At 38.3% G+C, this 15,530-nt stretch overlaps 1 protein-coding gene across 1 annotated transcript; it reads left to right on the forward strand.

Annotated features, from left to right (window-relative positions):
• Window positions 1-179: 179 nt before the first annotated feature.
• Window positions 180-14,697, forward strand: sgpp1a (sphingosine-1-phosphate phosphatase 1a). Its single transcript, XM_052095574.1, has 3 exons — window positions 180-1,110; window positions 7,666-7,755; window positions 12,042-14,697. The coding sequence occupies exons 1-3, from the start codon at window positions 388-390 to the stop codon at window positions 12,591-12,593; spliced, it is 1,365 nt and encodes a 454-aa protein (XP_051951534.1). The 5' UTR covers window positions 180-387; the 3' UTR covers window positions 12,594-14,697.
• Window positions 14,698-15,530: the final 833 nt, after the last annotated feature.

Genomic DNA, 15,530 nt, shown 5'->3' on the forward strand with positions numbered 1-15,530 from the left:
CTTATTTTTAATTTCAATAGTTTTTAACGATGTCATTATGAATTTAATAATTTATTTAATAATTTAATTTCAAAGTAATTTGGCCCTCCATAGAGAATGACCGGGACCTAGAGTGCGTCATCTGTCCCGCCTTCAATTACGTACATGCCTCATCTGTCGCCCTCCCTCTCCGGCTCAATAACGGACGGTACTTCCTTATTCCTAGTTTATGGTTTCAAGATTCGAGGAGCAGTTGCATGTTTGCCAATGTGAATACCTTCAAATCTGGCTGTGTTTAGTGCAAAATTGTCAGGGGTGCGGCTCTGCACACTAGTCGTTTGTTTACAGCGGCTCGCGAGCAGCTCGTGGGATATAGCTACAGTGTAAAAGAGCTCTTTCGCTTTCATAATGACCAGCGACGTGGTCGAAAGATTCATTTGCTTTTGTCGATACCTGCAAGATCCTTGCCATGTCGCACAATTCCAGCAACTTTGTGGCGTCCGAGGGACATTTACTATCAAATCGGACGAGAGTGAGTCGCAGCATTCGGTCAACGGTGTGTTCTCGGGTCAATGTCAGGGAGACAGCGCTGCTGATGAGACTAAAACACAGGGACTTCCGGGCGAAAGGCTGAGGAAAAGATTAAATGATGGGAATGTTAAGCAGGACGGATGCTTAGGTGATCTGAATGGACCCGGGATATCTGATTCGGACAGCACAGAGGTGGCTGACGGGAGCGAGAAGGGTTCCAGAGACCGAGTGAAGCCCTTGCGCAGGAACTCATTGACAGGCGATGTTGGGCAAGAGTTCATAATCGAGAACAAGTTTCTCTTCTATCTCTTCACCATAGGTACCGAGCTGGGCAATGAGATGTTCTTCATCGTGTTTTTCCCCTTCTTGATGTGGAACGTTGATCCCTATGTCAGCCGGCAGCTCATCGTGGTGTGGGCCTGGGTGCTGTTCCTCGGCCAGTCCACGAAAGATCTGGTCCGATGGACTCGTCCTGCCTCTCCTCCCGTGGTTAAAGTGGAGGTGTTCTACAACACAGAGTACAGCATGCCATCAACACACGCCATGACCGGAACCGCGATGCCCTTCTCTCTGTTCATGCTAACATACTGCCGTTGGGAGGTAATGCGTTCACTAGTTTAAGGGGTTTTTCTATTGAAACATGAGCTAGAAGGACGTATTTCAGAGTTACATAGCGTGGGAGCGCAGCGTTTTTAGACGCGTCAAGTAAAAAAAAAGAATTAAAAGTTTTAAAAATATGCAAAAGTTAAAAACAAACAAAAAATAAAATAAAAACATTTGCACTCACCGGTAGCTTATAAGCATAGAAACCATCACTTATAGCATTAGGCGAATGAATGGTGGTGTAAATTGGATTTTAAGAGATGTTAAGAGACTTAAAGAGTACCTATTATTATGTTTTTTTAAATATTACCTTTCATGTTGTGTGTTATATAGCTGTTTGTAAATTTAAAAAGTCTGCAAAGTTTCAAAAAGTCAAAGTGCACGTCAAATTATTGTTTTGGGAGTTATTGACTCCCAAACAAAAGAACCGATTCTGAAACTAGTCATTAGTAATTCCAGACTTCCTGTACTAAACAATGTAATTTGGTAACAAAAACCCCACCTTTGGTCTTCATTGGCTGCTTGTGAACAGCTTTGACCCACCCTCAAACACTACATTAAGTGGTAGACCAATCACAACAGACTGGTACATCTAACCAATCAGAGCAGAGTAGGCTGTCTGAAAGGAGGAGTTTAGAATGAATCCTTTAGATCGGATCATTGAACGAGTTGTTTTTGACACTGGGGGAAAAAGGGTAATGCTGCAATTTAAATTATGAGCAAATTAAAGTGTTTTTTGACCGTGGGTGCATGTACATCTATTGATTTGAGACCTTAAAAACAAAATTAGGCACGTTTAAAAACCATAATAGGTGCTCTTCAAAGCATACCGGTCTGATAAGCTTCAGAGTTTCTTGTATCGCTTCACCATAAAAGCAGATCCTTGTACATTGGTTGACTCCAAAAGAGATCTGAATTTCAATAGGGTAGAGTTGAAAAGAATCAACATACATAATTATTGCTATTGCTGCACTAGGCTTTGCTTTCAAAAGTACATGGGCCATTTCTTCTCTCTTCCAACAACTCAACAAAACGCATTCAAAGCGCACCCAGTGGACTCCTGTAACTGTAAGATTTGGTCAGAGATTCAGAGGGAAAGTACAGTATTATTCAGCACTGCTCATGACAGGGAAATGTGCAAAGAAATACACATTTGTGATATTTGAGTAGTGTTGTTAATAGTCGACTAGCCGGTGCAGAACGAGTACTCTAGTTGATTACTCGTGCATATCCATACTTTTTCCCCATCTCACGTGATTAAGATATGTCATTCAGCTTAGGTCTGCTGTATTCATTTTGAACATCTGTCATAGTAATCAAAACAACCCATTCAGCAAAGCCAACAGAGCATTCCAGTTATCGCACATAGACTAGCTAATAATAACAACCAAATGCCCATCCTTTCATTATAATATGTAGCCTTTCAAGGCAGTTATGGTTGATGTGATTTCCTTGAAATGTATCCACCTTTTTCTGGGGGTCTTATTGTGGAAATTAATGTGGGTGGGACTTCTGCTGGAAGTCATTCTACAGCATTCCCTAGCTCTGACTGCAGTCATTTTAAGACCTTGTTTACAGATGGTAATAAGCTGCATTTCGAATGATCCGATCACAAAGTTTACCGCTTAATATAATTGTAAACGGGGTGCAAAATGTTTTGTGATTGGATCACAAAAACACATACATAGGTAGTCAAAAACCACATCGCATTTGGGGTTTAAAATGGCATCCTTATGCATCCCAGACAGCAGCAAAACACCATCTCTCACCAGTCAATCACCCACCGAACAAAAGCTTAAATTAACGTGTGGATTTAAAAGGAAATAACCGTCTGATTGGAAAATTTGAAAAAGCAATTACATGCCCAAGGATGAGAACATCACAGCTCTTCCTTAGTGTGTCTGTCTGATTTGAGCATGCAGGGTGACAAGCACAAGCACACACATCTGAACCTAAACTAACACAGGTACTCCACTAAAACAACCAATAATTTTGCTAAAAATGTTGCGTTTGTGACAAGATTAAATATCAAATGGGAGAAACAGCGTGCCAGCTTTGTTCGTGCTTTCTTTGTCTTCATAATTTTTCATTATCATATAGTAACACACTGATATAGTGATTTATGTATGTCCATACAAAATAATCTCCTCAAAATCCCAACACCAAAGCAAAAGAATGAATGGAGGTACGCCGCAACAACAGCTGTGTTAACTTGACAATGGAAGTAACGCCCAAATTTCTCGCTAAGCATCATGGGACATAAGAAAAAGGTGGATAAATAAAGCTTTTCATGTTGTGACAGTAAGAGTGCATGATGTGGAAAAATATTTTTTTCTAGGTTCTTTATTAATAGGGCGTTAATTAATAAATGTCGTAACATAATGCATCTGGTCTATACGCATTATATCACTTGTCATTTTCATCGCAGAACAAATGAAATGCTAAAAAGAGAATGCTAACATTATGTATTTTTAACATCAAGTATTGAATAGGCCCTGAAATGCAGTTCATATAGTCGTGAATAAGTCTGTGTTAAATAATACTTCTAATACTGCTGTGATTGATGATAATGAGGAGGATGCATTCTGACATTTTGTGGTGATGTGGCATTAGGAGAGTTGCCTAATGATCTCATTCCAAAATGTTAACTGCTTTGATGTATTAAGTTCTTTGTGTTACTCTTTAAAGTTACCTTTGTTTCTCCTCCCATAGAAGCAGTTTTCTATCCTTGTTTGTTCTTTTACAATGCTTGTTGTTTAACCACCCTTAAACTACCATCAGTTTCTCTTCATCCCTATACAGGAAGAACTGTGTTTGTGCTTGCTTGCATGCTGCATATTTGAAGAAGCATATTTAAGCATTTTGTTATTCTCAAAACTCAATATGGTCAGGGTTGGCAGCACTAAAAAGAAGAACAGAAAGTACTGATATAAGCGTTCCTCTTGAATGGAAATGAGTGTCAAATAATGTCATTTTAGGATTCATGTATGCATTCACAACTTGCATTTTAGTAAATGTAAATTTACCTTGCCATCCTTTTAAGTGGCATATGCAATGCAGACTGTGCTTGACTTAGAGAATTGATCTTGTTCTGTAGCCTTTATCAGTCTCTTGCTTTTACTAAAACTGATTCTGCAGAGACGAGAACTAAACAAAAATACCTTTTGTACTGTAAGGGCTACAAACAACATTATTTTGTCCTGTGATTCCTTGGATTATGACAAACCTTAAAACTCCCCACTAAATTTTTGCTCCGCCCTTTCGTTTTCCCTATAGTTTGGATTTTTATTTTTAATGTGTATATATATATATATTTTTTTTTTTTTACGAACTAGTCCTAGGCTGTTTGCCTGTTCTGAACCAATCCAGTGCAGAAAGATTCTCTGTAGTTCCAATATTAATAATTAATAAGTTTAGATTTCGATAGCAAAGGTATGCCAAAACTTACATAGCATGCATGGCCACTTTTACAAAAACGGTTATATCTTTAACAGAGTGAGATATCACCAAATTTAGACATTCTGAGGACACTCACAAAAATTGCACTCTTCTGCCTCTTGGTGTCACTAAAATAATTAAAAGCCTAAAATTGGCTCTAACTCGACCTGCCTGACCTGTAATTTTGCATGCAGTGTCTTTGTTCAAGGTGCCATCAAGTTCCATCAGGGATAGTTGGAGCTCTCCAAAAAATGGCCGCCATCAGCTAGGGCTGCAACTAACAATCTTTTTTTGATTATTATTTTGATAATCTATTAATCTAATGATTATTAGAACAATTATTTGACTATTCAGTGATTATTGCAACGATTAGTCTTTAGCTCTTAACCTATTATTCAGTTTGTGCCCGACTTAAAAGGTTGTATTAAACATGCTTACTAACAATAAACAGGACAACTCATCTTTTAAAAATACCTCTAAATGACATTCACTGCAAAAATATCTAAATATCCGTAAAACAAGATTAATTTACTTTGAAACATGTAAGATGTTAAGAATTGCTTTTGGAGAATGTATCTTGAATATAAGTGTAATTTTGCGAGTGCAGTAAAGACAAAATATGCTTGTATTCTAGATCTATTCTCTAAAAGGTAGTCTAAATATATTATAGAGCTGCATATAGCTGATTTTCTGGATGATAAGAAGCACACAGTGACACGCATATTATGATTCAATATGTTGCGAGCCATCACGTTATAATCTAGCTGCAGTAAGCGCACTTGAGGGACGAACGTCCCCACGCCAGAGCCGGCTGCCGTTTCAATCTCACCCCCTTAGATCGGGTTTCTTCACGTGACCCATAGAAGCGGCGCTGACCGCACAGAAAAATGCCAGTTTCGGAGTCTGTAATTATTTACATGACCTGCTTTCTTATTATTTGAACTTGAATAATGGATACATTAAAGATATAATACCAGGGTGTTTCATTTAAAGAATCTCTGATATGCAAGTTTTGCTTAAGTGGAACGGTAGCTCCGGCTCTGTTTTATTTCACAATGAGAGTGCTTCTTACAATTTCCTCATACTTCACGATCTAAATCACCTGAAGCTATTTGGAAAGTGTGTTTCATTAATCAGGCACAAGCTGCAGTACTGCTCTCACACTTCATCATTAGAGTTTAATGTGATCTCATGTTCCGTTAATTGAGGTCAAACGACTATTCGACAACAACATTTTTTTTTACAAATTTTATTGTCGACGTTGCCAACAACATTGACTAATCTTTTTAGCCCTAAAAGGCACTATGCTGCTTGAATCCTGGTTATTGCTGCTTGCAGCTATTTAGATCTGTTTTCTGAATAATGAGAAATCCAGAGGCATTTTTGCAGATCAGCAGATTCTTAAATACACTTGCTCAGAATGATGCTTAGTTCTGCCTCTTTTTGTCTTTCAAATTTGACAGATTTGTATTAATGGATTCCTGAACACATTTTCATACTCTTTAGCCTCTTAACTGTGTGCTTGGTGTTCTTCGCTTTCCACTTTCTTCTGGTACTGGGATTTGTATGGCTGTTTGTTAAGTAACAAAAAGTTACTTAATTTGTGGTTGATCATTTGCACTAAAAGCTACTACATACATAGGGTCCAAAATTAACTTTTTAGGCTGGTAGATATGAGAATTTATCAGTCAGTCAAAAAAATTGTTGTATTGCATTTTTAAAGTTTATTCAACAAACTTGATACAAGTAAACTGTACTGTAAGCATGTTTAAATGTGAACTGCTTTTTTAAAGATTGCTTTTTTATCAAATATTTAAATGCCTGATAGTCCTTTTTATCTACAACCAAACTAAATGTGTATTTAAAACTACATATAAATAAATAACCAGTAAATTACTTGAATAAGAGTCTTAAGTACAAAAAACGCAGAACAGTTCTTTATTTATTTTGAGTGAGTTGATTAATTCAGTTAGAATCATCAAGTCAGCTCTGACTGACTGCAATTTGTGTTGATTCGTTAAAAAGAGCTGGCTCAAGAGTCATTCATTTGTGAATTTGACAACAATGGTAGTGCTGTAGTTGTTGATTCATTAAAAATTTGGCTCTGATTCATTTGTAGGGGAATCAGACTACACTGATGGCACTTTGTCTCACGGTACAGATTAAAATGAACCAGAGTGGCAGCTGACTGCAAAATTCACCAGCCAAAAATAAAAAATGTACCTGCATTTGGCGTTAGTTTCGAACCCTGGCTAAACCATAAGCTTTTCAGGACAACCCTTTATTCAACCCTTGTGCGTGAAGAAACAATGCATTTCTGGATGCCATGTCTTTTTAAATTAATTAAAATGTATTTATAAATCTTAAATACATTTACATGTTGATATAAAAATTATACACCGATCATTTACATTTATGCATTTGGCAGACACTTTTATCCAAAGCGACTTACAGTGCAATTATTACAGGGACAATCCCCCCAGAAGAACCTGGAGTTAAGTGCCTTGCTCAAGGGCACAATGGTGGTGGCCATGGGGTTCGAACCAACGACCTTCTGATTAACAGCCCTGTGCTTTAGCCACTACACCACCACCACTCATATCAGCCACTAGATTAAAGCAGCCTGCCTAATATTGTGTAGAATCCCACTCATGCTGCCAAAACAGAGCCAAACCACATCTCAGTATAGCATTCTGAGATGCTATTCTTCTCGCGCCAATTGTACAGAGCGGTTATCTGGGTTAACGTACACTTTGTGAGTTTGAAATAGTCTGGCCATTCTCTGTTGACCTCTCTTATCAACAAGGCATTTCCGTCCACAGAACTGTTTTTGGCACCATTCGGAGTAAATTCTAGAGGCTGTTGTGTGTAAAAATCACAAGAGATCAGCAGTTACAGAAATACTCAAACCAGCCCATCTGTGAGGCTGCGGGTTTTGCGCTGTTTTGGTGGCACAAGGGGGACCTACACAATATTAGGCAGGTGGTTTTAATGATGTGGCTGATCGGTATATGTAAAGAAACTCGTATCCTGTGTTTTAAGAGTGATGATATGTCTTAAGTACCTATTAAACTGCAGTTCTCTTATTACTCTTTCCCTCTCTGTGTTCAACAGTACCCATTCATGTTTGGACTGAGTGTAGCTCTGTTCTGGAGTGTCCTTGTGTGCATCAGCAGAATTTATATGGGCATGCACTCTGTCTTGGTAAGTAAAGTTTTCAGAACACTTTCATTGTGATTGCATTGTAATTGTTCAGTTATGCCTGCACAAGACATGAAATGGCATGTTGCTTGCATGATAATGGAATTAATTGTGCCACTTTTGTAAATTTAATCTAATTGTATTTGCTCAATGATTAAATCTTTGTTACCTTATCTGGGTATGAGCATTACAGTCAGTTGCACTGGTAACGTTGCATGACGTTCGATTATTCAGACCTTCTTGGCCTTTCAGCTGTCTGGCCACTGCTTTGGAGGATTAGGAACTTTCCTGTGGCTTCTTGACTTAAGGTTTTGATAACAATTCATGAAGAACCATTAAGCAGCCTAATGTACTGCACAGTAGAAGCCTTTGTCAGTAGAGTTTCTGAAACTAAGCCAATCAGTGAGTCATCATTGCTGACTCTGAATCTTCTGACCGTTTATCGTGCATCTGTTTTCCATTTTTTTTTAGAATAGAAGATCGCTGATTGGATGGAGCCAATGGGGCTAATTTACATGTTGACAGTCTCTAAGATTTGTTGAGCATATGGAGTTTTGCATTTGTTATCAGGGTTGCAGGTTGGACTGTTAGCAACAGTGATGACTGACTTTACACATACCTGTTCTTTTTTGGAAAGATTTTGTTTCTTTATCTGTTGAAATGCTGTTGGTAGGAGCTGCCAAATTTAGAAAGCAGATGCTGGTTGCTTAAGTGATAGGAGCCTTGCTAATTTAATGTTATGTTCTCAGTGAAGGTGTCTGAAACATCTTAGTTAAAATCTACAGAACCTAAGTCTAGATCTTGGCTTGCGGTCTTGTCAATTACCATTACCATCAAAAATCTGCCATATGTATGAAGTGTGTGTTCTCTGCACTCGTACATTGAAAGTATACACATCAGTCACGACTAAGATTTCTTGATGTGACTGAGCAGATCGCTCATGATTAGGCATTTCCTCCTTTGTCTGCAGGTTATGCTGACCTTTTTTTTTTTTTTAAACCTCAGTACAAGTGTATCACATGAAGGTTACAGCAATCAGATAATCATGTTATCCTGAGGTGTTCAAGGTCACTCTAATCTCTAATAAACCTTGAACGTGCACCACGTCAGATCAGGTGACGAGGTGAAAATAGATAAGGTTTATCGCATAGTCAAAATCAACTTAAAATGTCAAAAAAGGACAGTTTCAGTTTGTTTTACATGGCTGCTGTGTTACAAAATTGTGAGGTGGAGAATTAGGATGCCTGGTGTCTTTGAAATCTTACACCAGGTGGAGAAATGCCCTGAACTTGGCGACTAACTTTTGTGCCACACAATGCCACTTACCTACCAAATAAAGACCTAAAAAATATACATCATTATTACCATATCCATAGGCCATGTTCTTGCAGCCATCTTTACATCCATGTTTTGACTTAAGGTTAGAGATGTGCAAAACTACCAATTAGTGTATTTTTCAGTGTTAAGGATAATAATGTATAATTGGCCTCCATTTATGTTCATGTGAACTGGATCAGACGCGTTTCAGAGGAATATATACGGACGCTAAGTGCAGCACTTCAACGTGGTGCCTAATGGATATTCAACAAATAAAAAGGCTAAATAATTATTACATATTATTGCACAAAACTATCAAAGTATGAAAAGTAAGAGATAAGAAATGCTTAAATAAAGAATGGCACAGAACCACTTATTCGCATCCTGAATGCAGAATGACGCTGTTCATGAACAGAGCTTGGGAGTTTCAAGGGTGATCCTCGCTGCGAGGTCAAAAGCACAGAACTGCAAGATAATATTGCATGTACATATCAAGTTCACGACTTTGAGCAGTTTAAACCTTTTTTACAGCAACTATTTATTTTAGCAGTGTCAGACAGAATCAGCAAAAGAAAAGGCACCTAAAAAATACAGGAACATTACTCTCAGAGTGTAATGAATTGTTTATGTGGTGCTTTGATTGCTGTAAAAGCAGCGGTGCGTAATGAACTAAACTTAAAAGCATTAAAGATCAAAACATTGTGCAGAGGTTTTTACCATGCTGACTATAATTAACTTTTAAGTACAGCAGGCTATAATAATACAAAAACACTCAAGAAGTTGCGTCTCTCAAATAATTTTAGAATTGTGTCTCCCATAAAACAAAAAATATATATTTTAGTAGTCGACCCCCGACCCCACTAATCGACTAGTCAGTTGTTGGACGTAGTGTTGTCAAAAATACTGGTACTCCGGTACCATGTCGGTACTAAAACAAAACATTATTTACGATACCAGAATTTCTGGAGGTACCGAGTTGGGAACATTCGAACGCTCACAACAAGAAAAAAGATGACAACAAGCAAAGCTGCTGCGGAGTCTCAACTGAATCTTGTCAAAGTAGAGTGGAAAAAGCCAGGTTTGGAAATTCATAGGTTAGGGAAACATCATGGATCAGCAAAAACCTATTTGAAACGCTGCTTTTGCAATTTTCTGACGAAAGGAGGAAACACATCAAACTTAATTAAGCACATGAAAGACAGACATCCGGATTTATTCAAGCTCTTATTCAAGATTTTTCAAGCTCTTATTATTCAAGATTTATTTAGTTTGAACTTATTAAAGTTCAAACTAATGCAGGTGAGTTTAAAATCATATTATCATTTGCATTAGGGCTGAAACGTTTAGTCGACATTATCGACATCTTCGAAAATACAAAATTGACGAGAAAAATGTTCGTTGTTGAATAGTCGTTTGATCTCATTTAACGTAACACGAAATCACAATAAACTGTAAATGATGCGCGAGAGCAGTTCACGCCTGATGGAGGAAGAATTACACCGATCAGTCCAGATGCACTCTAAACTTTCACAGTTTATTTTATGTAGATCCCAAAGTATTAGGGAATTATACAAAAAAAGTACATTCAGAAGCATGTACCGTTGTGGAATAAGCGGAGCTGGAGCTCTTTAAAGGAAACATGCGTTACATCTTAAATGCAGTAAAATTGAATGCGTTATAGCTTTATTAAAGTTCAAATAATACAGAAGCAGCTCATGTTAATAACTATAAACTCAGAAACTGGCATTTCTCTGTGTGGTCGGTGTCTCTTCTATAAGTTGCGTGAATGTCCCAATCTAAGGGGGAGAGATTGAAACTGCACCCGGCTGAGAGAGACTCTCCTTCGAACGTGGACTCTTAATGCAGCTTGATTAGAACTTATTTAATCATAATATCTATATATATGTCCATATGCATTTCTTATCATGAAGAAAAATGGCAAAATGCAGCTTTATTAATAAGAGAGCACTTTGCACATTAGTTTGGAAATTGTTTTTTATTCATTCTATTATATTTAGGTTTTGTTTTTTAGTACTTGGTAAAAATGTAAATTAAAATTTGCAAAAGTTGAAGAAAATCTTATATAAGTGTTCAAAAATACTTTAAGCATACATTGTTCAGTTTTGTTATAATTAAAAAATAATATATTTAAATTAAAGTGTTGCTCAATGGCATACTTTTGTTCTTAGTTCTGCTGCTAATGTTTTGTAGACTTTGTTATTAAAAGAGTGTTGTTTAGTAACCTGTTTTTGTGTTTTGCTTTGGTACCGAAAATGGTATCGAGTATTGTGAAATTTCACTGGTATTGGTACCGACTACTGAAATTTTGGTACCGTGACAACACTAGTTGGACGATTAGTCAACCACTGTAGCACATCCCTAGTTAAAGTAACACCTGACTTTGTATTAGTAGACTCTGTATAATAAAAGAAAACACTATAATCAACATTTGAATAAGGGGTTGTTGTTCCAATAAATTATGGATACCTTGTTAATTCTGTATACAATTGATTCTTGCTCCCATAATGGCTCCACCATTTATATTGCACAGTGACCTTTAATAAGTAATACCATACCTGTTTTCACTACCATCACTAATGTTTTTGCCTGGCCAGTAGTGGATAAACAATGAGATTTAAATGGCAGTTTGTCTAAAATTGGAAGTTTGTTAAACAACAAGTGTCAACAAATATGTCAATGAAATGTTTGACTTTATGGTTCCTGGTTTGAATCACTAAATTATTGCTTGTGTTTGAATAACTTGGCAAAATACGACTGATAATAAATGGAGCATAGCAAGTATGCCAAAAAAGGATGTTCTAACCAGTGGCTAAGATTTATTCATGTCAAGATTTGCAGAGAAACTTCAAATTGTGGGGGGATTGTCCATTCATATTTATGCTGAAATGTATGTTGTGTATCATTTTGTACACATTAGTTCATCTCTGTTTTAATGTCCTCGTATCTTCCAGGAGGTGATCACAGGCTTCCTCTACAGCATATTCATCCTGGCAGTCATTCAACCCATGCTGGATGACATTGACACATTCTACCTAACCCACAGCTATGCCCCCTTGGTAATTGTCCTTGTGCATGTTGGCTTCAGTTTGGTGGCATTCTCCCTGGACTCATGGAGCACTTCCCGTGGTGACACTGCCCAGGCATTGGCCACAGCTGCTGGAACTGCTCTGGCATCCCGTCTGGCCCACCAACTGGTCCTGCAGACAGATCATCCCGAAGAAGCTCTACCGCTCACCCTACCCCTGATCGACGGAGCCTTACTGGGGCGCTCAGTCATGCGGCTCTTGGTGGGAGTGGCCGTGCTTCTGGCTGTTAGGGCTGCCATGAAGGTGGTGGCGATCCCATTGGCCTGCAAGCTCTTCGGTGTGCCCTCGGATGACGTGCGGAAGGCCAGACAACATGAAAAAGTGGAAATTTCCTATCGGTTTATAGTCTATGGCCCTGTGGCCTACAGCTGTGTTTTCCTGGTGCCGCTTCTGTTTGGCTTCCTAGGCTTATCTTGAACTTCCAGTATCCCTCTCTTCATCTCTGTTATCTACTATTATACAGTTTTTAGACATACTCCCAGAACATGGTAAACTCGTACATGGCCTGGACTAATCAAGGTCTAAGTACTAGGAAATACTGAACTTGGCAAAGCCTTGGAAAAGCAATGTATGATGCTTTGATTTTTAAAATGTACTGTTTCATTTTTTTTAACAGATTTGAGGAAATGTTTGTTTAGCGTGAGCTCAGACTTGAGGGCATTACTGATGGTTTGTTCAATAGTGAACAATATGTCTGCCTCTGAAATGTTCAAAGCAAGCTCCTCTCTATTGAATAGTGATTCATATTTTCTCATGAATGCCTCGCGTGTTTTCTCATGTGTATCCTGCATTTGTCTTTCACTGGTTTCCCCTCAGTAGACCGACACCCACCCATCCTGCACTATTGGTGGAGTAGAGCCAAAGAATATTGCGTTGTGTGATGCAACCAAGTTCAAACTCTATCCAGTCATAGAGGGCAGATTCCTTATCTATATATCAGCTGATTTCCATTTATTGCTCTCCAAAACCCCAGCGCCTTGAGTTTTCATGGTAATATTGTCCTGTTTTGTAGATTTACTGGTGCATCATTAAAAATGAATCACTTGTGCATTAAGTACATTTGATTAACTGTGTATAAAGCAAACATTTGATTTAACTATATATATTATATAGAAAATATGGGATAATAATTAAATACATTAAAAACAATTTCCCCTCAGCAGACTGACGCCCACTCATCCTGCACCCTTGTGATGTCGCTCCCTCAAAAATTTTCTGGATTGTCTCTTACAAAATAGTCTTTGTTTTTATTTCACCAGTGCTGTCTGCAGTTATTTCTGTCTGTTTCCATCCTGGGAAAGCAAACTAACCCAGGTTAAAGTTTTTGTGCAGTAATGCATTGAAAGAATGATGGGAGGGGACCTTCCTCTCAGTATAAATGCTGAATACATGAACTTCCTTTTGGATGTTGCATTTTAACCCCTAGACAGCTTTGAATCTTGCAGCATCAAAACCACCAAATGAATCTGACAATTTTAAGTATGAAAGCATCTGATTAAAGAAAAATGATCATGATTACACTTTTGGAATGTTTCCTATAGGCTAAAGTAAGTCATAAAACCTCAGTTTATTAAACTGAGCTTTAACATGCAGATGTTCTGGGTGTCTCTCCGTTTGTTCACTGCATAAAGAGGGATGCATTGAAATCAATGTGGCTTTATTTAATGGGCCAGGGAAACCTTTACTGAACTTGCTTGCTTGGTCTTCTTGTCTGAACTCACCGCAGTTTAAAACAGTTTAAAAACATTATTATGGCATAATAACATGGCCAAATAAATAAAACACACACACACACACACACACACACACACACACACACACACACACACACACAAACCCCATGTATGTTCAGATTCCAATAAATTGTCAGTATTATCTTGGTAGATATGTTGTCTGTCATTGAAGTAATACTCTGTACTTGCAGTCTATTTTATTGATGTTTGTAGTTTCACAAGGAAGCTACCTAGTCTTTTGCCTCAACACCAAGTGTGAGCTACTGACCAGTCATGGAGGGCAGGGCACGGCACTTCCTAATTGCTGCCAATATCAATTAATTGCTCACTTCTCAGAAACCCCAGTGCCTTGAGATCTTTTCTGGGCAATTTTGTCCTCCAACTAGGCACAAGCCACCACAGCTATCTTGTTTGTGATGGTCCATAATGTTACTGTAATTTGCAATGTGTAGTAGTTAATGCAATTGGATGCTGTTATTTTATTTTTTATGGCATGTAACCAGATATGTTTTTGTTTAATGCACTTCATGTGGAAGTTTGTATGCAGTGCTTTTATTTTGTTTCCATTTTCTGGAACCATATTATGTTGGGACAGATATTTTTGAAATTATTTACTTATTCAGTTTTTATGTTTTAAGGTTTCCCAGCAGGAATTGCAGTATGAACGATGCTTGTACACCCTGCCTGTACAGAGCTTTAAGCTGTTCATGGTCATTTTAACTGACAAAGGGTACTCTAACTGTAATCAATTGCTACTTGTCTGCAGTGTATGAAAATTAATATAAAGAAAAATAAATTTTTTTTTTTTTTTTCATTTTTCTGTTCTCATTATTGACGGTAGTAAATGATGACTTGGTGAAAATTGCCTTTTGACTATGACCAACTATTTGCTTGGTTTGCACTTACAACATTGTTTTTTTCCCTTATCAGCACAAGTGTGTGTGCTTGAGTATTCTTGTTACAGCAAGGTTCAAAGAGACACACTCATTTTTCAATTTGTCAGCTTTTTGGGCAAAAGTCTACTTTCATAAGTGCTAGATGACTCTAATTATTTCCTAAAATAGGACCTAAACCATGCTAATGCAACTCCACAAATGACAACATAATTCTCAAGCCTATTCAAGAGAATGACGTGATCTATCGTGTCGAATGCAGCACTAAGATCTAAAAGCACTAGAAGTGAAATTCAGCTGTGGTCAAATGATAAAAGTCATTTGTAACTCTGATAAGTGCAGTACTGTGATGAGGCCTAAACCAGCCCATCTTGCACCAACAATCATTCCATGCTCCGAGTCAAGCTCCTGACCCATAAATGCATGATTTTATGCACTTGATTTTTTCAGCACAGGAGACCGCCACATCATCTGCGCTCTCTGCCTGGGACTGGGGCACGCAGAGCTCGCCCTCACTGAGGGCGGATGCGATTTCTGCGAGGAGCTACCGATGTCGACCCTGCGGGCTCGACTCGAAGCGCTCAAAGCAGAAACCGCCGCGCCACCTTACCTTCAGCCGCGCAGGAAGAAGCGCCGCTCACAAAGGCTGCCGGAAACTGTGGTTGAAGCGACTGCCTCGCCGGAGCCTCTCCCTCGAGCATCGCTTTCACCCTCCCCGCCTCGGGATG

This window comes from Xyrauchen texanus, chromosome 28, assembly GCF_025860055.1.
Source record: "Xyrauchen texanus isolate HMW12.3.18 chromosome 28, RBS_HiC_50CHRs, whole genome shotgun sequence".
Classification (NCBI taxonomy): Eukaryota; Metazoa; Chordata; class Actinopteri; order Cypriniformes; family Catostomidae; genus Xyrauchen; species Xyrauchen texanus.